General features: G+C 46.1%; 1 protein-coding gene across 3 annotated transcripts; it reads left to right on the top strand.

Moving 5' to 3' along the window:
* The first annotated feature begins 705 nt into the window (after positions 1-705).
* Positions 706-24971, top strand: DDI2 (DDI proteasomal shuttling factor 2). 3 transcript variants are annotated; one of them, XM_075027648.1, is made up of 10 exons: positions 706-891; positions 5524-5653; positions 6720-6950; positions 9338-9464; positions 11589-11716; positions 12308-12436; positions 13220-13323; positions 13741-13930; positions 18311-18373; positions 18470-18711. In XM_075027648.1, the coding sequence occupies exons 1-9, from the start codon at positions 754-756 to the stop codon at positions 18325-18327; spliced, it is 1194 nt and encodes a 397-aa protein (XP_074883749.1). In that variant the 5' UTR covers positions 706-753; the 3' UTR covers positions 18328-18373; positions 18470-18711. The 3 variants fall into 3 exon arrangements, with proteins under 3 accessions (XP_074883749.1, XP_074883747.1, XP_074883748.1); XM_075027646.1 differs by lacking the exon at positions 18311-18373 and having other exon boundaries at positions 18470-24971; XM_075027647.1 differs by lacking the exons at positions 18311-18373; positions 18470-18711 and adding an exon at positions 16110-16330.

The raw sequence follows: 24971 nt of genomic DNA, 5'->3' as shown, positions 1-24971 counted from the left end.
GTTCTGTGGGGTGGGCTGCGAGGGAACGGTCGGACGGTGCCGAGAGACAAAAGGGGGGAGTCTGGGCTGTGCGGAGGGGCTTAGGGCACCCCAAAAAGCACACCGAGGAGTCCAGGATGTCTCCAAAGGCACACTGAGGAAGACGGGGCACCCCAAAAGCCACCCTGTGCCCCAAAATGCAAACGGGTGGGTGCAGGGACACCCCTAAGGACTCACCGAGGGCCTTGGAGCACCCCAAAATGCACACGGAGGGGTCTGGGGAAGAAAAAGCAGCTGGAAGATGTGATCCCAAGAAAACCAGGGCGCAGCGGAGGAGCCGAAGGGGTGGGGGACAGAGCGAGCGGCTTTTGGGGTGCGCCGGGGCTGTTTTGGGGTGGAAGAGGGGGAGATGGCCCTGGGGTTTCCTTCGTCCCTGCCATGCTGCAGGGCGAGGGGCGCTAGCGGCCAGCGATGAATACAAGGGGTGAATAAGGGGATGGGGGCGGGGGGGGGTGTGTGTCAACATTTGGGGTGCGGGCCCCCCCCCCCCGCCGGGGCACAGGCCCCTCCCACGTGCCGTCGCAGGGAGAGGGGGGCGCTTCCCCCGCCCCCCCCTCCCGCCAAGTGCCCACCGATTGGTCGAGCGCTCCTGATTGACGGCCGGTCTCTGACCCGGCGGGGCGGGCGCTTTGCGACGGCGGCGCTTGACGGCGGCGGCGGCGGCACTTGGCGGCGGCGGGGGCCGGTGGTGGCGGCGGCGGCGGCGGGTCGGCCATGCTGCTCACCGTGTTCTGCCTGCGCCGCGACCGCAGCGAGCTCACCTTCTCCCTCCAGGTGGACGCCGACTTCGAACTGCAAAACTTCCGAGCTCTCTGCGAGCTGGAGTCCGGCATCCCGGCGGCCGAGAGCCAGGTCAGGCCCTGCCCGCCGACCGACCCCCCTCTCACCCCGAGGACCGGGGAAGGGCCCGGTCGTTCCCCTCCCCTCACCCCCGGGGTGGGGGTCCCCTGGGCTGGGAACGGCTGTATGCGTGTGTGTGTGTGTGTGTGTCCCCGTGTCCCCTCTTCAGCCCCCGGGGCCTCCGCCCCGCCGGGATCACGGAGTTCGGGGGTTACTTGGGGGAGGGGTTGGCCCTCCCCGCGCCGAACTTTCGGGTTTTGTGGAGAAACGCGTCGTTTTTTCCCTTAAAATCCTTCTCTTCCCCTCCGGAGAGGACTCCGGGTCCCCGATGACTCGATGTCTTACCGGGGTCCCTCCGGGAAAGGCTCGGTCTTCTCCCGCGGTGGAGCTGAAGGGGAGGGGGAAAAGGGGGCGGGTATTGAGTTTTCAGAGGAATTCCGTGTTTAAACGGGGAAGGATTTGGAGTGGGAGGAATGGGAGCCGGAGAGCGGGGAAGGTGGTGGCCCGTGGTCTCCTCAAACCACAGGGAATGAGGCTGAAATGTTCAGAAAAGGGTTTGTTTACCGTATCAAATTCCTGCCCGGGTCTGAGGCAGAAAAGGCAGATCGAGGCTTTTTCCTCCCTCTTTTTTTTTTTTTTCCATATGGGTGCGGGGACCGAACATTGTGTCCGCCTGCTTTCCCTCACCAAAGATCCCCCTCTGGCCCAAATTCGGGGCTCGATCATCGTGAGCATGCCAAAACACGAGGCAGGCTGTGGTGTGGGGGTGGCTCTCGTCCGTCTGTCCGTCCGTCTGGGGTTTCCTCAGTGTTCTGGGTTCGGTCCTGCTTTTTTTTTTTTTTTTTTTTTTTCCTGTGCGATTTCTACCTGTTTTTCAGCAGGGGTGAAGTGTTGCTGGACAGGGCAATGTCAGCTCCTTTTCTCAGGGTGCTGGCCACCTCTGGCAGAGTTTGCGGAGTTTTGTGGCGATCGCTTTTGCTTCCTGAGTCGTTTCTGAGTGTAAATTAATAAAGTATTTTTCCAGTCAAGCAAATATTAGTCAGCAATGGGAGAACTGCTGAACTGGCAGCCCTTGAGGTGGATGTGTTCCCTCACTGAGCAGGTTCCTGACGCTTCACCCGTGGCGTTTTGCTTTACCTCTGCCTTCGGTGAGCCTTTTATTTTGGGGTGAGAGGTTGTTTTTGAGTGGGAAGCAGTCTCCAAAGCAGGGGTAGAAAATGGAGATGAGGTGGATTTTCCTTTAGGGGAAAAACTTGATTTTTGGTAGGTAGAAAGAGAGAAACCACTTCATATAAAGGTTCCCGTCTGCTACACTCCAGCAAACAGCCCATGTCTCCATCACAGCCACCAGTGAGGCACCCAAATTTGCAGCCAGTAATGGGGACAGCCTCTATGCGTGGGACGCCATGAGCACACAGTGGCTTCAATATCTCTGGGCGCGTGGAGCATGAACTCCTTGTTGTCAGCTTTGTCCCCCTTGCGTCACAGTAACCTGCCAGCTCTGGGTCTATTTTAGGATCATGAGGGGTCACGGACTTTTCTGCTTATGTTTTCCTGGGAGTTCCCTGCCTTTGCAGTTAAACTGCTGCGGAGCTTTGTGATTATGTCAGCTTCAGGTAACAGGGATCAGCGCTGTGCTTTTTGTAGCCACCTCTGCTTTCCTTCTGCTCACCCATCTGCTGTTTATGCATCATTTTGCTTCGTTTCTTTTTGTGTTTTCTAGCTGTGTACTTATTGTTCCTTTTTCTACTGTTTCTGCCCAGCGTTTGTGAAGTAGTTTGAGGACCTTCAGTGGGAAGAAAGTTATAAGAATACAAGCATCAGTGAAGCAGCTTGTTGCATAGAAGGATTGTGCATGCTTAAACCATCCTCCACAAATAGGCAGTATTACATTTACCAAACTTGGTGGTTTACTGATGTTTTTCCATAACCAAGGCGTACATTGCGTTAAAGATGTCATGTTGGCACAAAAGAGAGGAGGAATTTAATAGTAATGATTGTGCAGGGTGGAGTAAGCCATGGCTGCATGTGGAGGAGGGTTAATCCCAGTCTTGCTCTCTGCTGTTTCATGAAATTAATTCCCAGTGCTGCAGTTTGGGGTGGAGGTGAGCAGGGGGCTGCGAGGTTTCCGAGGGATGGTTACGGTCACAAGGCGGAGAGGGCGACATGAGATAACGGCGACGGCTGCTGGCAGGCTGTGGTGATAAGAGGAGCTGGGCGAGGAGAGGGGAAGTAATTCAGCTCACTGCGGTTTCCTTCACGCATCGAGGTGGTGGCTTTTCTGGAAAGGGGACAGGGAGGCTCTCAGCAGAACCGCGTTCTTCTGGCAGCACCGTTTATTTCCTTCATTTCTCTTTACACGCCGTGCATCTCCTGTCCTTGGCTGTGCGTGGCTGTGCACAGGAAGATATAACAGGTTCTGAGTTTGGATTGGTTTACGATTGCTGGTGCTATCTAGCACTCTTGACTGGGGTTCCTTGCTCCATGAGGAGCTTCTACCCTATGGCATCATGCAAAATCGAACCATCGTGCAGTATCGGTGCCTGCATCCCTGCCCAGGTCACCTCCAGAAGAGTCCATGTCCAGTGCCTGGCCAGCCTACAAAAATATGATACAAACCAGATAATGAAAATGCAGCAAAATTGAATCAGTTTATTTTAACAGCAGAGCAGAATGGGTCAGAAGCGTATTAAGCCATGCTGATAATGGATGTAGAGTGAGAGCCAGGCGCTTAATTCATCGTCTGAGGTGTTAAGGCTGAATGCTCATAAATCCAATCCCAGCAAGATGACAGAGGTAAAACCTCACTTAAACTGATTAACTTGTCTCTTCCAGAGCATCTGCGCAGGGAAGCTGCCATTTAAGATTTGCGCGTGCAGCTGGGATTTATTACAAGCTTGCTTTCTCTGCGGGCAGCGGCATCACTGAGTTAGGCCGGGTGGGACGCGCCCAGTAACGTGAGAGGATGCGCTGGGACTCCTTCCATCACAAGCTAACCTTAATTATGCCAGTAACGTCTTGCAAACCATCAGAGTAGAGACCGCACACCTTAATATAGCTTGCAAACGGACCTGTGTTTGCTTTGGAAGGGACCCAGTCTGGTGCAATACTGCTGAGGCTGTGAAGTGTGTCGTTAATGAGAAGGTAGGAAGCTCGTGCTTGTTTCTAACCGTGTGTGTTTCTCTAATTCTGATGGCTCTGATTGCTATTGTACGTGGTTCTTGTTATTTTTGCTTTTTCTGTCTTACCTTACTTTGGCACCACTGCTGATGATGCATCTCCACTGTTAGAATGCATTAGCGAGATTCTGTGTAATATTTCCGAGTTGCTGGAGTAAAGCAGTGGAAGTCTGTAACATCTTCCAGACCTTAAGACGCATAGTAATTGTGTTTGGGGTTTATTTGGATCTGCTACTTGCGATAGCATCGGGTAGAGCAGTAGCCCATCCACGCCAGGACTGCGAAAGCTTCTCCCACGCGGCTCTGCCAGTCCCGACCTGCAGCAAACCTGTTGCTGCTGAACCAGCTTTTTCCAGACCCAGAGAGATGCGGTCTTGCTAGACAGGGTGGTAAACTTGAAATTCGATCGTATGCCCGAGGGGTTTAGGCCGAGTTCTCCAGTGCTTCATGCTTTGGACTCCTGCCAGGGGTAGGAGGTTGTTGAACCCATCTGCATAGTCTCGTTGCACTCCGATGAAGGCATAGAAACCTTAAAGTTTAGCAGATACCATTTCTGGGAACTTTTGTTCCTGTAAAGCACGTCTTTATTTTATTTTTCTTGCTTCCCTGTAATTTAGGACATCTTGTAGGTATTACAAATCTAATGTTAATAGAAACGTTCCTGTGGTGATTATTCATTTTTATCTCAATACGTTTTTATGTTTAATCTGCGGAACCCTTGTTAAGTCAGATTATCATAATAGAAAATGATGTGACTGTGTTTTATGGTCAAAAGAAGTTAACACCCTGCCATGGACTGACCGGAGTCTTGGGAGTGGTGTCTTTGGGTGCTGAACCTTCAAGTTTCATCACTGAAGTAAACTGGAAATCACTGAGCTAATTGTTGAGGTCCCTGTAAAACTGGTTATTCTGGGGAACCATGGTGTGGGAAAAGGCAGAGATCATAGATATGGGACTGGATCATCTATGGATCTACCCTGATCGATGCTGCCTGCACGTGTGCAGTCAGTCCTTGGTCAATAGGTGCTGACTTGGGGGGGAGGTAACGCTGTAGAAGTTGTCTGTGATGTGTGTAATCGTAGAGATTGGATTTTGGAAATGTGTGGCAAAGAGCCCTGGTGCAAGGCTTGCTTTCCTTTAATAATCTTGGCCTCTAATTAGGAGAGATCAGCCCTTCTCCGAGATGCTGGGTTTCAAGAAACCATTGCTGGGTTTCGGTAAGCCCAACTCCATGTTGTTGTCCAGCCACTTACTGGTTGAGTGAGGTCTTCCTGTGCCTGAGGTAGAGGTGCTTTGGCAGGGCCTGCCCATGCCTGTGGTGAGAATTGCACACCTTCCCTTCTGAAGCTTGAGATGTGTCCAGAGGATTTACTGGAACACTTTCCTAAAAAAAGAAAAATTAAAAGCAAGATGTTGTCTGCTTTGTCACACGTGGTGTTTTTCATTGCATTCTCTCCATGAACAGATAGTCTATGCGGAGCGGCCTCTAACTGACAACAACAGATCTTTGGCCTCCTATGGCTTGAAAGACGGGGATGTGGTGATTTTGCGACAGAAGGAGACTGTAGAGCCACGGCCCTCCATCCGTTTCCCAGGTGAGGAAGGATTTGTGCTTAACTTCTGTTCTGAGCGTGCAAAGATTTCAATATTTATCAAACACCGACTCCATCTCTTGTCAGTCTTCTTTAGTACCTTGCTAGGCAAAATACTTAGGAAGGGAGGGCAGCTAGGGATGAGGCGGGGGGCTTTTAAAATTGGCTAAAGGGCTTGTTATGTAGTGGGGTTTTTAATTCTGAGGCAGTGAATACTGTTTTACAGTTATTTTGGGGAAATACAGAGAAAGCAACAAAGGTAACTGGTTCAGAACAGCAGTTTTTGTAAAGGTGTGTGAATTTTCATACAACTGCTGGTTCCCTTCCCGCTTGGAGTAATGGCACAGTAATATGCAGTCTGTGCGGCTCAGACACATTAAAAGGCTGTATCAATGCTCTGAATCTGCGCTGTGACAAATACCCAGAGAAGCCATGTCTTGACAAACCCAGTTAAGCAACCGTGCATATGTGTGAAAGACTCCTCCGATAACGTCTGAGTGGAGCCCTGCTCCTCTGTCCTGCCTTCTGCAGCAATTCCTAGCAAATCCCCATCATAAAATATCGCTGGAAAAGAAGGTACTGCTGGCTGAGAAGGGTGTGGGAGCATTGCTTGAGGTCTTCATCCTCCTGCCTCAGCTGGAGGATGGGTACCTGCAATGCAGGTCTGCAGAAATGTTACTTTTTTTTTTCTCCCCTGCTTTTTTTTTTTTTAATCCGAGAGATTCAGAAGTGCCTTAGAGACATTGGGTTTAGCCTTGCGATCTCTCCGTGCGGTATTCACATTTGTGAAGCTGGAAATAACTAGTCTGTGATTCAGTAAGTGCATTTCAAGGGATAAAAAAATGGGCCAGATAGAAGGCTAGACCAGTTACGTAAAGACGTGCTAGCATTCCTAACCCAGTAACCTGAGTATGTGGCCATGCTTCCGACACAAATTGCTATTCACAGAATCCGGTCTAATGCTGTAGCATTAAGAGCAGCTCATCCTTCCCACAGTTTTTCCACTGTGTTTTTCAAGCAGAATTGTAAACTTGAAGTGCCAACACCTCTGACCTCTTTTTCCGTCAAGGTCTGCCGAGGATAGACTTCAGCAGCATCGCAGTTCCTGGGACATCCACTCAGCAACACCAGCCACCAGCACAACGTCTTCGCCCGTCGCCTCCCGATGCACCTTCATTCCCTCAGGGTTTGGACAATCCAGCGCTGCTACGGGAGATGTTGCTTGCGAATCCCCACGAGCTGTCCCTGCTGAAGGAGCGCAATCCACCCTTGGCGGAAGCGTTGCTCAGTGGAGACCTTGGTAAGTTGGGGTTTTAATCTGCGGGAGGTGGTTTTAAGTCTGTCTGAGCTCAGTTCTAATAAAAGGCAGCTACAGGTTTTTAACTAGCTGGGATGTTCGCTGCCAACTCATTGATGATGCTGATAAAAGGTGCCAGTTGGGAGGACCCAAGGCAGAGTACCTCTCCTTCTAACAAGACCGTTTCTGGCAAGTTGGGCGTATTTCTCCTGCTTACCTTCTTTAATATCCTCTATCCCCTACTTTGAAATATCAGATGCACAGATAAGTCAAGTTTCTGGGAACACAAGTGGTTCAGCTCCCGACTTTTATGCCAGGACTCTCCGAATGCACATTTTCCAGTAATGGTATTGCGTTTGCTGCATCCCAGAACCCACTGAGACCTCAGTAGAGAGCAGTACACTATAAAACCAACTCTGTCCATAATGATTAGTTGCTATGGAAGTGGACGTCAGAAAGAGAGAGGAAAAGAAACAAGCAAATAGTGTCTAATGTCATAAGTCATAAATGTTTAAGTTTCTGTTAATCTTGAAAGTGTTCATGTATTTCGGGCACAGTTGAAGCCTAGTGTCATGTCCTTCACTTCCTCTGCAGGTGAGTAGCTGATGTTGGTCCCTCATTCTTCATGTGATGAAAACTTTGAACTCTAGTGTCCTTTCAGGATGAAAACAGAGTGGTATTTTGGGCATCAGAAGATGTGCTTCTAAACCTCTGCAAGATGTTTAGTTAGGAAATAAATCCTGTTGAGTTTGGGGAAATGAATGAAGAGGAGGAGCTTCTAGCAGGAGACTTTTTTTCCTCTTTCAAGGTTACATCCTAGTGATTTCTCTTGGTCAAAGGAAGCTAGAAAGGAACTTGCATGGATGTTGTCAGCTTATTTCATTTTTTAACTCTGACTTTAGTTCATATCCAGACTTAAAACCATGTCCTTTGTGCTCTCAGGCTTCTTCACACTTCTCGTAAGTGCTGTGTCCGTAGTGCAGGAGTTTTTCCCATCACCTTGAGAAGTTGTGCTGCTCTTGGCACAGAAAATGAGAGGTTGAGCCCAAGACACCCAGAACTGGCTTATCTGCTGATCTGTCTTGTCTTGTTGTGCACATTAAACTTTGAATCAGACGTGCGTTTTTAGTCCCAAATCGCCGCAGTGGGCTGTCAGAAGGAAGTGGTTTGATCTGGTTATGCTCTCATCATTCTGTACTGCTACTGTGTCAGTATTTGGGCACAGATCCAGTTCAGCTCTGGCTCTGATGCCCAAATATATGCATAGATACATGCCACATGACTGTGCTGGATGCATGGCAAGCACTTTAGAAGGCACCTGCTGTACAGAAGCCTAATTTAAAAAAAAAAAACAAAAACAAGAAAATACCCAATGCCTTCCTGAATATATAACAACAGCCTTTGAGCCAGAGAGCTTCTTCATGGGAACTGCATTTCTGGAAGCAAACCCACAACCTTCTGTGTTTACAGAACTTAATTTATTGCCAAGTCCTTTTGGGAATGTATGTGATCACATCCAAGCAGTAAAAATTAGACAGAAGCCATCCAAAAAGTGGGGATCTAAAATCTGTGTCCTTAAAACATGTGGCTAGACTTTGTGAAGCAGGTGTCCCACCTAGGACCTCTTGATTTCAGTGGTAGGTATTCACCTTCAGGGATTATAATGTCTCTGTCTTTGCCTGTGTTGCTTGGGTTTAAAGCAAGTTTTGTTGTTAGCCTTTTTATGTCTTACAATTTTGCATTTGCTCTTTGCTGGATCTACAGGCTGTTATTTTTCCAGGGATTGCTGAGTGTAAAACGTGATAGATTTTGCAAGCTGTTCTTGTAGATGGGGCATCTCACTGAGAGCTATGAAATCTCGCTTCTAGCCCTGTTTGAAGCTTTTTCAAAATACATGTGCACTCAAGCTTCTTGTTTGAATTATGCAGGTTCTGTAGTCCAGATTTCTGCTTTGGGTCTCATTTATCTGCTGTTCTTGCAGCTGGTTTTTTTGAAGTATTGCATAGGCAATTCTTGCTGCAATAGAAGAATGAATTCCTGTTTTAATGGCAGCTCTTTGTTTTAAATATTGTTGTCTTCATGTTTTTTCCATTTTTCTTCCATATGAAAATGTACGTGCAAAGAAATTGAGTTTGATTGTGCTGAGTTTGGGTAGCAGACACGAGGAGAAAGAGCTCTGTCCAGTTGCTTTTCATCTCAGTGGGTTCCCAAGTTTGCCACCAATCCTTTGAGGTCCATCCCTTCTGCCTTCAGAGGAAGCCTTTTTTGCCTGTGCTGCTGCGTCTACCCCTGAGTGCATGCTGGCATAAAAAGAAGAGTTTGCTGCCAGAACTTGACTTGTAAGAGTAGTTTCCAGTAAAAAGCATTTCTGTGTCTCCTTGTCACTGCAGAGAAATTCACCAGGGTGTTGCTGGAGCAACAGCAGGACCGAGCCCGGCGGGAGCAGGAGAGGATCCGACTCTATTCAGCTGACCCTTTTGATCTTGAGGCACAGGCCAAGATAGAAGAAGACATAAGGTAGCAAACCAAAGTCACTTGCAGGCTTTGGAGGTCTTCACGGCTCTTTTTTCCACAGGGTGCTTCCATCCATGGTGCTTTTTCCTTGGAGGATGCAAGGAGTGTGTTTAGATCTTGCCTTAAGACACACATTTGCTTGCAGGGCGATGCTCTGAGCCACCTTTGCACGTGGGAAGGTTGGGATTCAGCGATGTGTAGGTGCACCCCATGCTTTAGATGTATCCAGCTGAGCACAGATCATGAGGTGGCAGCACCACTGTCCATGTGTGTGATGTCCCAGAGCTGTGTAAGCTGGTCCACTCTGAAGCAAGAGCACTTGTGGAAAGCACTTAGCCAAGATCCTCAAGAGGTGGTACTTGGGTGCCTCGGACGTGTTTCAAACTGGAGAGCTGGGCCTGTGCTAGTCTCTAAGCTGAGCTCTCTGCACAGCAACGTGGTGTCATTTCTCCCAGCTGCCTTTGAGATTTGGTTTCACGTACTGCTAATTGTTTTGTCTCTCTGGCAAATTCCAGACTCTGAACATCACTTCTGTCAGAAGAGATGTTCTACAGAAATATGTTCTGCTCATTAGCACTCGCTCCCTCTTGCTGTCTTCCAAATGTAATTGCACTGGGCTGAGGCTTGATTTCTTAAATTTAGTGAGAAATCCTTGAGTCAGAACATGAATGGTGTTTTTTTTCCCCAATAACAAAATGTCTTTCTGATATAGGCTCATAGCTGGTCATAACCACAATTCATTTGTGGTAAGAGTCATTCTTGCATTATGACTGACAAGGTGTTGGTGCTGGATAAATGCTTAGCTTAGCCATGCAGAAAGATACACGTTTGTAGATAGCAAAACATTGCTCAGAGGCACAGGAACGCTTTCCTTCTTCCATAGATGAGGGGACAGATAAAGGTGGTGTGCCCAAGGCTGTGCAGCTGTTAGGGAACAATCTGGGCATCTAGTAGTCCCCAGATTTCACACGCCACTTAGTTTCTCTGAACTCCTTGCTTAATTAGATGTGCTCTGCCAAAGATTGACTGGAAGCTATTGCAAGCATCGTATTTTTTGACACACGTCTCTGTCCTTCCAGTGGAGAGAGCACAGAGAAAACAGAATAATAGATTTGACAAGAGAACTGAAACTGAAGATTAACCACCGCATATCTGATTTAAGCTTAAATAATAAAGGCAGAACAATATGTGGCTCTTTGTTTCACAAGTACATGAAACGGGACAGACTGGCAGTAGGGCAGCAGGGTACTTTAGCTCCCAAGTGAGCCAGGTCTTGGATGCCGTTAGCCGTTTCCCCCCCCCCCCCCAAGAAACCATGTCTACCCATCTTGTTGTGGGAAGGCTACCACAGTACAGAAGATGGATAAGAGAGGAGCTTGGGGTTTTTTCCCTTCCCCTACTGAGGAGGAAAAATGAAATGGCATCAAAATTGGAAGCCCTTTTCCCATTTTGGTAGATAAAGCTATTTTGGATGCAGTCGCTACGGATACCTGTCACTTCCAAGATGACTGTAGGGGCCGTGATGGGCTTCCTGAAGAGTGTTTCTTCTGTAGGCTTGAATTTGCACTGAGGGCTTGTGCTCATGGTGGTGTTCTCGCTGCTGTTTTGCTCCCCTCCCTCCCTTCCTATGCCTGGAAAAGGAAAGATGCCAGGGAAACATTGGAGGATTTTAATGTTCAGCTCCTGTGTGGGATTCCAGCATTGTAGCTACTGGCAACATCTTCATCGTGTGCCCTCAGTGCTTTATTTTAGAGTGACTAATAAATACGCAGGTTTTTTGCTCACAGGTTTTCCAGGTTAACTGTGTGGTGACAGCTTTCTTTTGCAAACAAAAGGTCGTCAGGAGCTGGAGTGCGAGTTAGGCAAGGTGTTGGAAGGAGCAGTCTTCATGGCTGCTGGGGAGCGACTTGGTGTCTCTGGATTAAGTGAAGATCATTACTAGCAATCCCTCTGCCAAGAAGCCTGTGTTTAGCTAATGAGGCAGTCTTTGCTGTGTTTTAAACATGCTGTTTGTAAGGTGAGCTGCAACGGGTGGGATTACCAGATCTGTTTGTAAGTCGGAGGGATGCTTATAAGGTTTGGCTAATGGAAGGTCTGATTTTTCTCTCTCTTCTCCGATAAATTCAGGCAACAAAACATTGAAGAAAATATGACGATAGCAATGGAAGAGGCCCCTGAGAGTTTTGGCCAGGTGGTGATGCTGTATATTAACTGCAAAGTCAATGGACATCCTGTGAAAGCCTTTGTTGACTCAGGTGAATTGCCCCCATTTTCATCTCTTTCTTTGCACCCTCCTTCACTGAGGGAGACTGTAAATGCTCCAGAAGTTTTTCCCAAAAATTCCATAGTAAAGCACTGCATTACAGGATTTTGAAGCACCTAATTAAAACCTGAAAGCAGCCTGGGCATTGTTTAAGGTGAACAGAGCAAACTTGTGAGAAGCAGCACACATGAGTGCTTGAACACCGCAGATCAAGGCTCCTGTGAGAATTTCTGGGGCTCTGATGCCAGAAGGGGCACTGCCACATGTGTGCCTTATCTCAGTTTACAGATGGGGGATTTCACATGCTTTTAATGCAGTGCTTCCCATCCACAGCCTTAAAGGGAAAGTACTTGGGGTTATTCCAGCTCTACAGTAATACGTACTTTACTGTCAGTGCTGATTTGTGTGTATACAGTCAATTCAACTCAGTGGGATTCACAGGAAGCCTTCATGCCCTGATGCAGTTGCCTGATGCAAGCGGGTTGGTTTCCCAGCTGCTGAGTGCAAGATCTTAAGCCCTTCCAGGAGAGAATTTTAATTTGTGATGGCTGTCAGGATTTAACATGAATTCTGTTGCTGGTAGGTGCCCAGATGACCATCATGAGCCAAGCTTGTGCTGAAAGGTGCAACATTATGAGACTGGTAGATCGGCGGTGGGCCGGCATTGCTAAAGGTGTAGGGACGCAGAAAATAATTGGCAGAGTGCACTTAGGTGAGTACTGCCATTCTTCTTGGGGCAGCTGTAGTGGCAGTTTGGCTGCATTTCCTGCAATCTTGGCACCAAGGAGTATCTGGTTTAATGCTATAATTGTTAGAAACTTCTGCAGAGTAAAATAAAAGTGCATCTGCAATATGTTCGTTTGTCTTGGGCACAGTAGTCTGGCTTCTATCTCATTTAATCCTTTTTTAATGGAATTACCTTAACACTTTTAGGTGATGGAGTCCTCAGCTCAGAGGATGTGTTCACTCTGGGTGCAAAAAACAGGGCTAATGTGAAATAGCAGGATCTTTCCTGTTTGGGGTGGGACTGTTGGGCGGTATGAATTGCTCAGGAAGGGTTCCAGTATAGTGGAGTGATTCATACTGCTTTGGGAAGAGAAGGCTGGCTGTGCTCTCGTGCAGGTTTTCTGGATGAGAGAAGATTATCCTTATTGTCTGAAAAATCGATTCTCTTCACTGTTGTTGCTTCTTAGGCTTGTGCTCTAATGAGCTGTACGCAGCTCCTCTAGCTTGGAGGGTTAGATAAGCAGTACTTCAGGCTCTAGAGCAGGTCAGCCTTTAAAATAATTAACTTCTTGAGACCAAGGCAGGCCTAGGTAGTCCCTGCAGCTTGCACAGGGCTAGACTTTCTGTGACCAAAACAGTACGTCAGAGCTCTGGTTTCTGATTTGCCCAGCAGGTTTGTGCAGACTTTTCCCAGGAGATGGAAGAGCAGAAAGTAGATTTGTTGCGCTGCAGTGTTGCAAGGTGGTAACTTCTCTCCCTTGCTTTTCAGCTCAGGTCCAGATTGAAGGGGATTTCCTGGCGTGCTCCTTCTCAATCCTTGAAGAGCAGCCCATGGACATGCTTCTAGGACTGGATATGCTGAAGAGGCATCAGGTATCAAAAACTCTTGAAACATTTACAGGCTCTTCCAAGTTAGGTGCTAAGTGCAACATAAATGCCTTGCCTGTGAATTTATTAGGATTTTTCTGGGGAGAGTTGATGGTGCATTACCTTCCAGCCAGTTACGAAAGAAGTACAATATACTACGTACATCATGGATAGCTATAGGGTATCTGGCTGCTCCCTGAATTTTTTTGCTCAGATCAGAGGTGCTCAGAGCTTTCCAGCTGAATGATTTATTACAAATGAAGTCATACAAGGCCCTTTGCTTATAGCTGATGCTCTTGGCCTGCGCTTAGCTGCTGTGAGCTGTTCCCATTGGAAATGGATTGTTTAACCTTGTGTCTCCTTTTTCTCCGGGAACTGACTGGCTCTTACGCAGGCCCCTGATGTCTCGATGCTCTTTCACAGTGTTCGATTGATCTCAAGAAGAATGTACTAGTGATCGGCACAACTGGCTCACAGACCACTTTCCTCCCGGAGGGCGAGCTCCCAGAGTGTGCCCGGCTGGCTTACGGGGCCGGGCGGGAAGATGTGCGGCCGGAGGAGATTGCAGACCAGGAACTAGCAGAAGCAATACAGAAGTCCGTAGAGGAAGCAGGTACCAGGAGGAGCCCAGTTGAAATATTGAATCTGCATAGTTTTCTTGCTGTGCCTCGGACTGTCTGTCAGCAGTCCCCCTTCTCAGCTCCTAGGAGACGCAGTCTAATGCAGCATCAGCAAGTAAACAGTGGAGAGAAAGGGGCTTTATTCTTGCTCATGGCCTCTAACTGCACTTCTGTCTTCCTTTCTGTACAGCAAAATTTGTCTGCATGAAGGCATTCAGGGGTGCTTGCTGTTTAATTTGTGCTCGCATTGCAACTTCCTACCCACTCTGTTTTCTTGGCCTTCGAAGGTGTGGATATAAACGGTTGTCTCTGGCACCCGATCACCTGGGTTGAGTTGTAGTGCCTGGTCAGGGACGTGGTTCAGTTGTGTGATATTTTAGCAGCCTCGTGTAAGGACAGCTTTGTGGAGGATTCTGCAAATCCTGTTCTTAATAGCTGCAGCATATAAAAATAGAGGAGCTGTAGCACTGTACAAATCTCTGGGCAAAAGTTCATGAAAATTTTTAGAAATAGTACTATTTCAGCATTTTTTCCTTAGAATGGTGCTTGTGCTCTTGGAAGGTGAGTTACTTCTCTTGCTGAAGATTACTGTTGCTCCAAATTTCAAAAGAAGCAGCTGAATTCACATCCTAATGTATATCCTCAGCCTTAAATGTGATCTGCAAAGAGAATTTTCACCCTCCCTGTAGTTTTGTTCCCTGTGCCTCTGGAACCCATAAGCTGCACAAATGCAGACTGACTGGGCTATGGAATATTTTGGTAGCTGCAAAACTGAGTTAAGTGGAGATGCCAAAATAGCTGAAAGCTGAGCCATAGCTCAGCCAAACTGTCTGAAACTCAGATTTTCTGTTTAACTCCTCCCTTAACTTCAGCATATACTTTTGACTAAAGGAAAGCTTCATTATTTTTTCCCACTATTACAGTGAAGATGTGAATACCTCACAAAATGTATTCCTTAGGCCTTTTCCAAAATTTTTGAAGATAACATTTTATATGCAAGTGTTTTGTAGAGACTTTTGAGTTTTACTGCTAACTTTTCCTCTGAAAGCACGCAGTAAGATTCTGCTCCCAGACGCATGCAAAACTCTTTGCTGGGTCATCTTTAAGCTGATAAAGTTGATTTCTTCAACATTTTTATTGCTAATTTTTTAAGACTCTTAGCATGCCCAGATTTAAAATTGAAGTGCGATAACCAGATTTAACCATATATATATAACCAATTGTAATGCACTGACATTTTTCTTTAACGCTTCCCAATTGCTGCTTGATAGTCCAAAGCATAAGCAGTGACTTACTTGCAAATAACTAAGTTGTTTACATTAAGGGGAGCACGGGACTGCACTTATTGGTCCCTTTGACCAATTTTCTTCCATTCTAAGAATACAAGTTTTCCAGAGATGCAAAGATCTCAAGAGGAAGGCTTGGCTTTAATGAATCAGCAAGAAACAGTTTGCATGTTTGACTTTTAAAACCAAATCTGAATGCTTATTAACTGAAGCTGCAGCAAGTAGAGAGAAACACAAACATAGATTTGACCTTGCCCCTAACAGATTTTGACATCACTAAAGGTTGGACTCGGTAGCTTGGGCTCATGTCTCTTCACATAACCTGGCAGAGAAAATGTGCCGATGTAAATACTAGTTCTTTCCCTGTTAAAATTTTGAGCCTGATGAACCTTCGGTTGGTTTTTGCAGTATCTCTCCGTTTCAGATGAGACTTTGCAGACACCGCAGCTGGCTGGACTTAGTTCTCTGCTGAAAGGGTCAAATAAAAAGCAAACCTCTTGGCCCAAAATATGTGAATCTTTACAATAAAAGCATTTTAGTCAAGTGCTTTAAAATGAAAAGTGCCTAAAATGACTTAAATCAAAGCTGTTTGTGTACCAATACAGTTCTAAAGACCACGTGGCTTTGTTCAGACTAATCAGCAGTCTACCGTTTTCCATTGGTGCTGAGCCCGAGAGGAATGTAAAAGATCTATGAGAATGGGAAATTCGTTTTGTGTATATTCACTTAATGCTTGTAGAACACCTGTGTACAAAACTAAGGTAGGTCTTGTTTAGGTTGATTGCGTCTAAGTCTTAGGCATATTGCAAGCCTCTGGTGCACAGGTTGTATACTAAGATGTCAGAATATTAACGTATACCCTCTTCCTCTCTTCCAAAACTATTAGCTGCTGCTAGATGGTACCAGGAAAACCAAGTAAAAGAACAGGAAACTGGAGAGGGAGAGAATGTAATGCAGGACCAAAGAAGCTCAGCTCCCCGCAAGGCTTGTGTTCTGTCATAACAGCTTGAATTTTTGCTGCCTTCTGGTAGATGGTACAACAAAAATCACTGCATACATCTGTAGGCTATTAAAGTTCTTGTTTTGAATGCACCTGGATTATTCTTGAGCTTTATTTAATCCCCGGAAGCCCACTTTAGCAAACCTCATGATTTCTGTCAGCTGACTTGCTGGTGTTTCAACACCTACAGCAAGGCAGCTGAGGTGGTAGTGGAGTCCTGGTATGTTCTACTGTGATCTAGATCCTCCACGTCTGTTTCATTTATGTCCGAGAGCTTGCTCTTTTCTGCCAATATGCATTGCTTCCCACCACCACCGGGAAACTCAGTGATTATGGAGGATTTACAAAACTGGCAGCAAAACTACAGTTGCTTTAGGAGGAAGCGTATTCAGGTAGTTTACCCCATACACAGCTTTCATCCAGACAGCCTCGATAGAATAAATGCACTGCCACCACATATGCAACTCAGGCTTTTCCCAATATAGAGAGGAATTTATCCCTGATGATGCACTTTGTGGAGAAGGGTTTGTTCTTGGTGTTAGGTGGATCGATATCCTTGATGGGGCTGGGATTCAGCTCCTGTAGATACCCCAGGAGGAGGATGACAATGGGTCTCGGAAGGATGACGCTGAGGAGTGCTTGGCAGAATACCAGCTACTTCTGCTGTCTAAATGACTGCAGATCCCTGATGTGTTTGACTGATCAGACCCTCACTACCGATCCACTGAGTCGAAAGACAGTTCTGCTTCCTCTCTAAAGGATTGGCTTGGGAGCAGAGAGCGTGAATGTAATCCTACCGTGTAGAAATAGAAAGAGATTCCTCCGGTTTTCATGTGTATCCTGTGTCACATGCCTCTTTGCCACCCTTAGGAAAGATGAGCAGTCTGAAAATCTGCAGGATAATTCTGGCTTTTTAGTACTCCAGCATCACCAAGTTGTCGTAGCTGCATTAAGACCAGATGTGCAGCGAACAGAAGGGATTGCTCTGCGCAACAGCTGCTGTATTTTATACCAAAGTGTATCAGAGGTGCGCTATCGCAGCATGTAGTGCACCGTTTTTATTTAACAGAGAATAAAAGAAACAAGTAGCTGAGGTGAAAAAGGCAGATTTCTTCCATGTTGTGGAACTTAAAGGAAATCCTGGCTGTGCATGTGAGCATGGTTAGCTGTCCCCCAGTACACCTGGGTATCTGTAAAAAGAGAAAGACTTAAGGTAGAACAGTGGTATATGTTTAAGACTACTGAGTTTGGAGGCCTCTGTGAAGGGAAAAAGGGAACTAATGCAACAAATCACGCAGCACAAAATCTGGATAACTGACACTGGACAGAGTAGGGCTTTAATGGAAGAACAGGCACTCTTACAGTAAAAGGTCATGTTAGTGATTTAAGGAGAGCATGAGAGCTGATATATTAGCAAGATTAGACTATTAGCTAGATAAGTTCACTTATTTAATCTCACCTGATAACTAGAGCCAGTGTTTGGTGCTACTGATAGAGATCTGCAATTCATCCGTTCTCTGTGTGGAGAAGGAAACAGTGAGCTGGGTTTGACTCTGGCTGTCTCTTCCTTTGCTTTGCTCTTCCCAGTTCCTTTTGGAGATTTCTGTCTTTCACACTAGCATCTTTATGCTTCCCTTTTGCAGCAAGCTGGTGTTTGCTCATCTTCTCTTGCCTGTGATGGCGCTGCTGGGAGCACAGTCCAAGAATTGTGTTGCCATCTCAGTTCTCATTTCCCTGAAACGTGCCTCCTGAATATCTTCAGCTGTACAGGGAACAAACCAGTATGGTGCTAGACACATGCCTTGTGCTGCGTATATTTTATCAAGTGTGTAGTATCACCCACAGACCACTCTGCAGCGTAGATAGTACAGAACAGCCTTTAAATTGTTATTTTTGACTTGACGTAACAAAGTTCCCAGGGAGAACTCCTTCTGGAAGGCAGTGAACATGAGGAGCTCCTGCTGCTTGCACGCTGTCTTGATAGACAGTCGGGAGGGGAGCTGCGAGGTCGCAGGACTATAACCATGCATGTGGTGTGCTCTGAATGCTAACACAAGTTTGGTGTGTTTGTTTCCTAATCCAAACAGAACGTCAGAAGCCTTGATGCATGTAGTGTGTATTTACTGCAGCTGGAGTGGGCCACAGACCAGGTATTTATAGCCATTGGTTTATAAGTTTTTGCTACTATAGTGAAAACAGTGGTTCTCCTGTGTCCTAACTACTTCTTTCTTTCTGTCTTCTGTTAGAGAATAGTGACAAAGAAACTACCTCACTGGAAATGCCCTCGTTACCAGCTTCTGATGGGTTTCAAAATCCAGTCCGGTCTTCAGGACTAAATTCCAAGATCTGTAATCCCACAAATCAATTACTTGATCGTTCTGTCTCTGCCCCTGCTTCAATTTGCTCATCCAAATCTAGCCTTGCAGAGCCCATTGATTCTAGAGCTGTCAAGTCTTTTGAGTCTTCAACTGAATGCCAGATAACCCCAGAAAAAGAACATCCTCTCTTATTACAGCATCTTTCCAATAACGCTTCCTTGGCAAATAATGACCCTTCTCCCCAGACCGGGGAGGTAACCTGTTGCAATCCAGCTTGCCTTTCACAGAAGACACTCGAAGAAACCTTTATTGCTGACAGTCTAAAGGAATGTAACGCTAAAGAACAAGACCGCGGTCAGGAACACCCTTTGGAAGTGACAAAAGAAAATAGCTTGGCTGACACTGCTGCTAAGCACGGGCAAAATAAAGATATATGTCTGTCTTCAGAACAGGCGGAACAGGAGCAAAGGCGTGAGCTTCCCGTAGACCATCAGATGTGCAAAGAACCAGAAAAGGAACATCTGGAGGAGCAAACTGAGACAACTGACCCAGAACCTCCTTGCCATGTTGGTGGGGTTCAGAAACCTGTTGTGGAAGAAGCCAGCCAGCCAGAAAATCCTCCTACGGAAACAAGAGGAGATGGACAGGAGAAAGCAGGTCATTCCTGTCCAAAAGGGAGTATCCAAGTGTCAGCCTCCTGTAGCTGTATGCATACGGAAGCCTTCATGGAAATAGATGTAGTTGAGCAGTCTGTAGCTGAAGCGCACAGCTCAGCAAGCGAGCAGAAGCAGCAGGCTGAGAACAGAAGTGTATCATCTGACCTGAATGTGGATGCCTTTTCCATGGAGGTGGAGTCGCTGAAGTCTGCATCCTCCTTGAGTGATCCGCTTTCCATCGGTGATGTCCTGCAGTCTGAAAGCACTAGTGAAATTCCTGCAAAGTGTAACAAGTTGTCTAATTTGGGGGCTGAAGACAGCTCTTCCCCCTCCAGCATCCATCAGCTGGACACAGATCCAGGAGGACCTTCAGAAGAGCCGTGTTTCTCTTTAGCATCAGCCTTGAAAGAGCTTCACAAACTCTTGATTATCAGTCGGAAAGGAGAATGTAAAATCCTTGCCTCTGAAGAAGTCTCTCAGCTGGAAATGGTTCACAAAGAGCCAGTAGCACAGCAGAAGGAGCTTTCTGAAGATGAACAGAAAGGCTCAGATCCAGGCAGCCAGGAACAGAGTTGTTCCTTCTATGAGGTGAGGTCTGAAGGTGGAAGAGCAGAGGGGCAACAGCCTTGTGATTCTGACATAGAAAACATCAGCACTGGGTCTATCAGTCACATGCAGTCTGCTCTTGGAGAAGGTGCTTTAGAGATTCAGAAGTTTTCAGGTAAGAGTGATTTGATCGTGGTGAATTCTGCAGCGACATCTGACCAGCAACAGGGCTCTGAGCAGGCAGAGGTTTTGGCAGAAGGTTATCAGAGTCCAACTAGTCTGACTTTGGAGCAAACCACATCCATTTCCTCTGCACCTGCTTTGGATGGAGGTGCACCTCAACATACTCGGAGCCTGTTCACAGCAGCACCTGGGAGAAGCAGCAGTTCTGCTCCTGAAGGTCCGTGGCCGTTGGGTGGGTGTGAGGAACCACTGCTGAACCCACCAGCTGGCTATACTGGACCTGCCTCAGGTGCTTCTCCACCACCTGCTTTCCCTGCAGCTGATGTTGATCGGATCCTCGGCGCTGGTTTTACCACGCGGGAAGCTCTCGAGGCTTTGGAACAAGCAGATGGAAACACAGATCTTGCTCTTCTCATTTTGCTAGCCAAGAGTATTGTTGTTCCTACATAACTATGGAAGAGGTAGCTGACTGGGGTGTCTTTTCTTTTAAAGGACGTATCTAAACTATACACCATAATGTACAAGCAGAATGTTGAGCCAGATTTTTTAATTATTTGCAGCCAAAGTAACTTGTCTCTTCTGTTTCACTCGTTAGATTTGGCCTTTTAAAAGAAAGAAAACGTCCTAGCATTGTGTGGACAGGATAGCTTTTAATTATGCATACTGGATTAAAATTAATGTTTTTATTTAAATGTACAATTATAGAATAAGCTCCAGTGTTACAAATAAAAAGCAGAAGCCATTAAGATCACCGCCCTGTCCAGCGCAAAGCAGATTATGAAGTGAATTGACCGTGCGTGCGTGTGCACGGGACAGGAGGTGCACGCTGAGTTTGGTACGGCGCAGACACAAAACAGCGCTTGTCCAAATGGACTTTGTGGATTTGTTTTAGTTCTCCTGCGCTTTGTAACCCAATGTCCATCTGTGATGCTGGTGAAACTATTACGGCAGCTACTAAAGGTATGTAGATGCCCACAGACATGTAACACTTTGCAAGAGGAGTGAGGGGTGGAGGGGGGTTTTGGAAGTGTGTGTTTTCGTGTGTGCATGGGGAAGGCTGATGCCTATTTTTGCCAAACCCTTTTATGCTCTTGGGCCAGTGTGTTCAAGTTTACAACGTGGGGATAGAAGAAGGGAAGGGATAGAATTTGGTGCTACCAAAACTTAAGAGATGTTTTAACTTATTTGAAGATGTGCTGGTATTAATTGTAGCGGGGGGGGAAGGGAAAAGGAGTATTTTACTTTTATTTTTTTCCTAGCCTTGCCCACATCATGTTTCCCCCATACAAAAGAACAAGCTCAACCACTTTAAGGCAAAACCTTAATGATGAAATTGTTTTAACCAACCAACCATGTGTTACGGCTCTTAATCCCCCTCTGCCTGGGGAAGAATGAACTGTTTCAGTGGATGCATTCTCTATGCACCGAGCAGGGGTATGATCAGAAGAATGAAGAAATCTGCTTTGCACTAGTTTTTCTGGATATTTGGGGATGATTGGCCTCTCAGCTGTGGAAATGCAAACTGCAAAAAGCCTGTAGCGGCTGGTGGGGTACTAATTTAATACCTCTTAAAGAGCGAGGGCTCCCCAGTAGGGTTTATGAAACAAATGCACTGACGTGGCTTCTGCATTATAACCATCGTGGCCTTCTGGGAAGTCCCTGGTGAGTAGCCTGCATGATGCACTCATCTCCTCACATCGAGGCTGTGCTGTAGGAAGCCCTTTCCAGATGCTTTTTTTTGGGGATGAACTACTTTGTGATGCTCTGCAAAGCCCCAGAACACTGTTGGGGCTGGGGAAGGGGAAGGGGAAGGAAAGTGTGGCTGAAACATGATACCAAATTTTAAGTAGGAACTTTTATTTAGTCCCACTTGAAAATCTCAGAAGTGGCTTTGTGTCAAGTGTTCATCTTGAACTTTCTGTTTTGAGCTAAACCTGAAGTGATGGGTCAGCAGTGGCTGGAAACATGTTTTTGTTCATGGCTTTCATTTGTTGTTACCATTGTCTCAGGCCTGTGTTCCGGGTGTTTTGTTTTCACTGTTGCTTAGCAGATTTGCCTACATGTATGCTAGGCTTTTTCTCCATGCAGGGTGGCATTTAAAAACAACACAAATTTTGTTTCATTTGTGAACTTGCAGGAGTTTCTGATGTCAGTGAGTGGTGGTTGTCAGATTTTTTAGGCGCTTGGGCAGCCAGGAGATCCTTTAGAATAAGGAAGAGCTTTAAGGCATTCCTCTGTTGAATGTAGCTTTTGCATGAGCTGTGAATGTACCAGCTAGGCCTGGGGCTCCCAGACACATTTAGCTCATATCCCACTACTTGTGATGCTGGCAGCAAGCATTGCTCCGTGCGTATGTAGGAAGCAGTGCTTGGCTGTTTGGAACCCCTTGCTGGAGCAGCATCGAGTAATTCGCTTGAGGCTCTGTTCAAAATGAGTTACTGAGGCAAGACGACAGCTTTATGATCTTTACGGGGCAGGTGGTAAGAGTTACCCCTGCTGAAGTTTTTTTTAATGTTCTCCTTGCAATGAGCACCTCAAATTCAGCAAAATGTCCCACTAAAGGGGTAACGCTTGGGCTGGTACAGGAGTACAACGTCATCAGATCTCTCCCTTAGAAGCCTTAGGAAATAAGATATATTAGACTCATTCCCATCTACATCTGGTTCACTATCAAAAGCAGCAACAGGAACGAGGCTCTCAGAGCCAGCACATCAGTCTAAACGGCCGAATCTGCTCCCGATTCATGCCACGGGTCTCAGTGAGGTGGTCCTGGGAGCAAGCCCCCATCTGGTACGCAGGTCCCAGCTGCAGGTTGGCTCTCTTGGATGCACAAGAGCTGAATTTGCGCCCTTAGCCTGCAGGTTGATCTACTGCCAGCTTCTTGAAGCATCAGATGTTAGCCATTCAATGTTATACCCTTTTCATATTTACACTTTATGTTTTTAGAAGCAATTGCTAATAGCTAGACGAAGTACTGCTGCTTTGCACCAAACTGGTTAAAGGCTCTAGTTTTATGGCCACATTTACTTAGACTGCATATACAGAAGTTATACTATAAAAGCTTTAGAGCATCAGCCAATTTGCTTCACTGCTCAGTTTTATTCTTTGTCAATATAATTTTTGAAATCTGCCCTTCTGCCAAAGCTGTACTGAAGCATTTATCAATAGTGGTAGAATTTTCTGGGTACCTTTCTGAACTGCTAGGAACAAAGCCTGACCCCCAACTGATAAACACTTGTAAAACTATTTTATTAAGTTGGTCCAAGCCTGGTGATTTAAATCTCTTAATTTCAGAGCCTTGCTTTGAGTGAATGGTTACGTGCTGCTAAATTAGAGAATAGGTTTTTTTAGGAGCAAGATTGATGTTGGAGAAAATTGGGGCAGTGGTGAGTATTTAAGGTTAAAATAAAATCTAATAGAATGTGTATTTAGCAAACGCCATCTTAAAGTTGTCTTCTGTTTTAATGTGCATGTGTGTCCTCTCTGCTTATGCACACATCCTTTGCTCAGCCTTTAGCAATCCCTTAACTGGTCTCTGTGCTTACCTGGCCCACAAAGTGGGAATATTTCTGTTTAAGCAGGATGGCAGACCACTACAGCTTGTTGGCTCTAGCAGGGGATAAAGTTAATGCCAAAAGCTGCTCAGGTTTCCAAGGAGCCACGTACCCTGGCCTAAAATAAGGCTTTTCACCGTTTTCTCTTCCCCCTTCTCATTAATCACTGCTCCAATGTACTAATGTCATATCAGCTTAGCAGAATGATTTCACTATGGAAAGTCCAACTATAGAGAATAAAGCAACACTCGGAAGCTGCTTCATAAAGATGCCAGCACCTGTGGGGACCCTTGTGGGTCTGTAGAGCTTGTTTCTGGGTGTTTCCTGAAGCCACTGTGGTCATGTACGTCACTGTTCATTTCCGAGATGTATTCTTTTCCTTAAAGATACTAAAGGAATTTACTTGGCCTCTTGCTATTTCCGTACATGAGGCTCTGGGTGAGTTTAGAGGTGATGTTTAGTGAAATTTCGACGTCTGAAAGCTGCTGGGCACAGATAATTCTGACAAGAGGAGGAAATTATTTCCTGGTGACAGTTCCTGGCATGTTTACCTGCTGCTGGACAGACCTGAGCTACGCTGCGTTATCATGACAATCTCTGCCTTGTTGCTACGTATGTTCAACTTTCTACGTAGACACTTGGTCTCCAGGACTGTTAACCTTGTACCTCCTAGATATGTTCCCTACTTTCTGTCTTTGTCTCTCCCTCTTGCTGTCTCCTTTCCTCAAAAGTAGCAATATTTAAGTGTACTTGCCGAATGCTTAACTTCCAGATAAGTTTTCTTTAAAACACTATGCCATTTACAAATAAAAGAAGGAACAGATCCTAGAGGTTTCTTCACCAGACTTGGACTTCTTGCCAAATGGCTCCCCAGAACTCTGACATGAATTCAAAGAGGAGAAATCGAGAGGTATTTTTGCCTACCTCTTTTAGAAGTCAGCTTGGGAAATGGGGTCAGTTTCATGTACATCATTCCCTTCTGCAGCATTCAAGAGATTTCTTCCTGCACTGTGTAGACGAGGCTTAGTCCGTGATCCAAATGCGTAGCGGTTTGGGTTACTCTTTGACTGATGCTTTTTAGCTGAAGAGTTTTACAAACTCACTTAAGGAACTTGAGGGAATTAATACTCAGGAATCCTAAAGCTGGTTGCATTTGTGTCATTTACTCTTCTGGGCTGAACATACTGCGGTTGACCTTGCAGGTGGCTGAAGGGAGGAGTGGTTGTGTCATCAGAGAATGGGATGTGGTTCTGCCCAAAGTAATACACACTTGATTCTTTTTTTGATTTTTTTTTTTTAATATTGGGGGACTGTTTATCAACAAAATTGATGTGTAAAAAAAATTTGATATTTAAAAAAAAGAATAAACACTTTATCATAATGTTGCTTGATTGGTCTGTCTGTGTTTCTGAGGTCAGCATCTCTGCAATCAAATCCTTCTCTGGCTTTTTTCCCAAAGCCGATAGAATTTCCTTAACATAAATGTTGCCA

Source organism: Buteo buteo, chromosome 5 (assembly GCF_964188355.1).
Source record: "Buteo buteo chromosome 5, bButBut1.hap1.1, whole genome shotgun sequence".
Taxonomy (NCBI): Eukaryota; Metazoa; Chordata; class Aves; order Accipitriformes; family Accipitridae; genus Buteo; species Buteo buteo.
This window is presented reverse-complemented; position numbering and strand designations above follow the sequence as displayed.

Bases quoted from the DNA above. Each gene is read 5' to 3' on its own strand.
- DDI2 (XM_075027646.1), top strand. From the start codon at position 754: ATGCTGCTCACCGTGTTCTGCCTGCGCCGCGACCGCAGCGAGCTCACC. The intron at 9,465-11,588 runs GTAGCAAACCAA...CGATAAATTCAG, and splicing joins AAGATAGAAGAAGACATAAG to GCAACAAAACATTGAAGAAA. The intron at 11,717-12,307 runs GTGAATTGCCCC...TGTTGCTGGTAG, and splicing joins GAAAGCCTTTGTTGACTCAG to GTGCCCAGATGACCATCATG.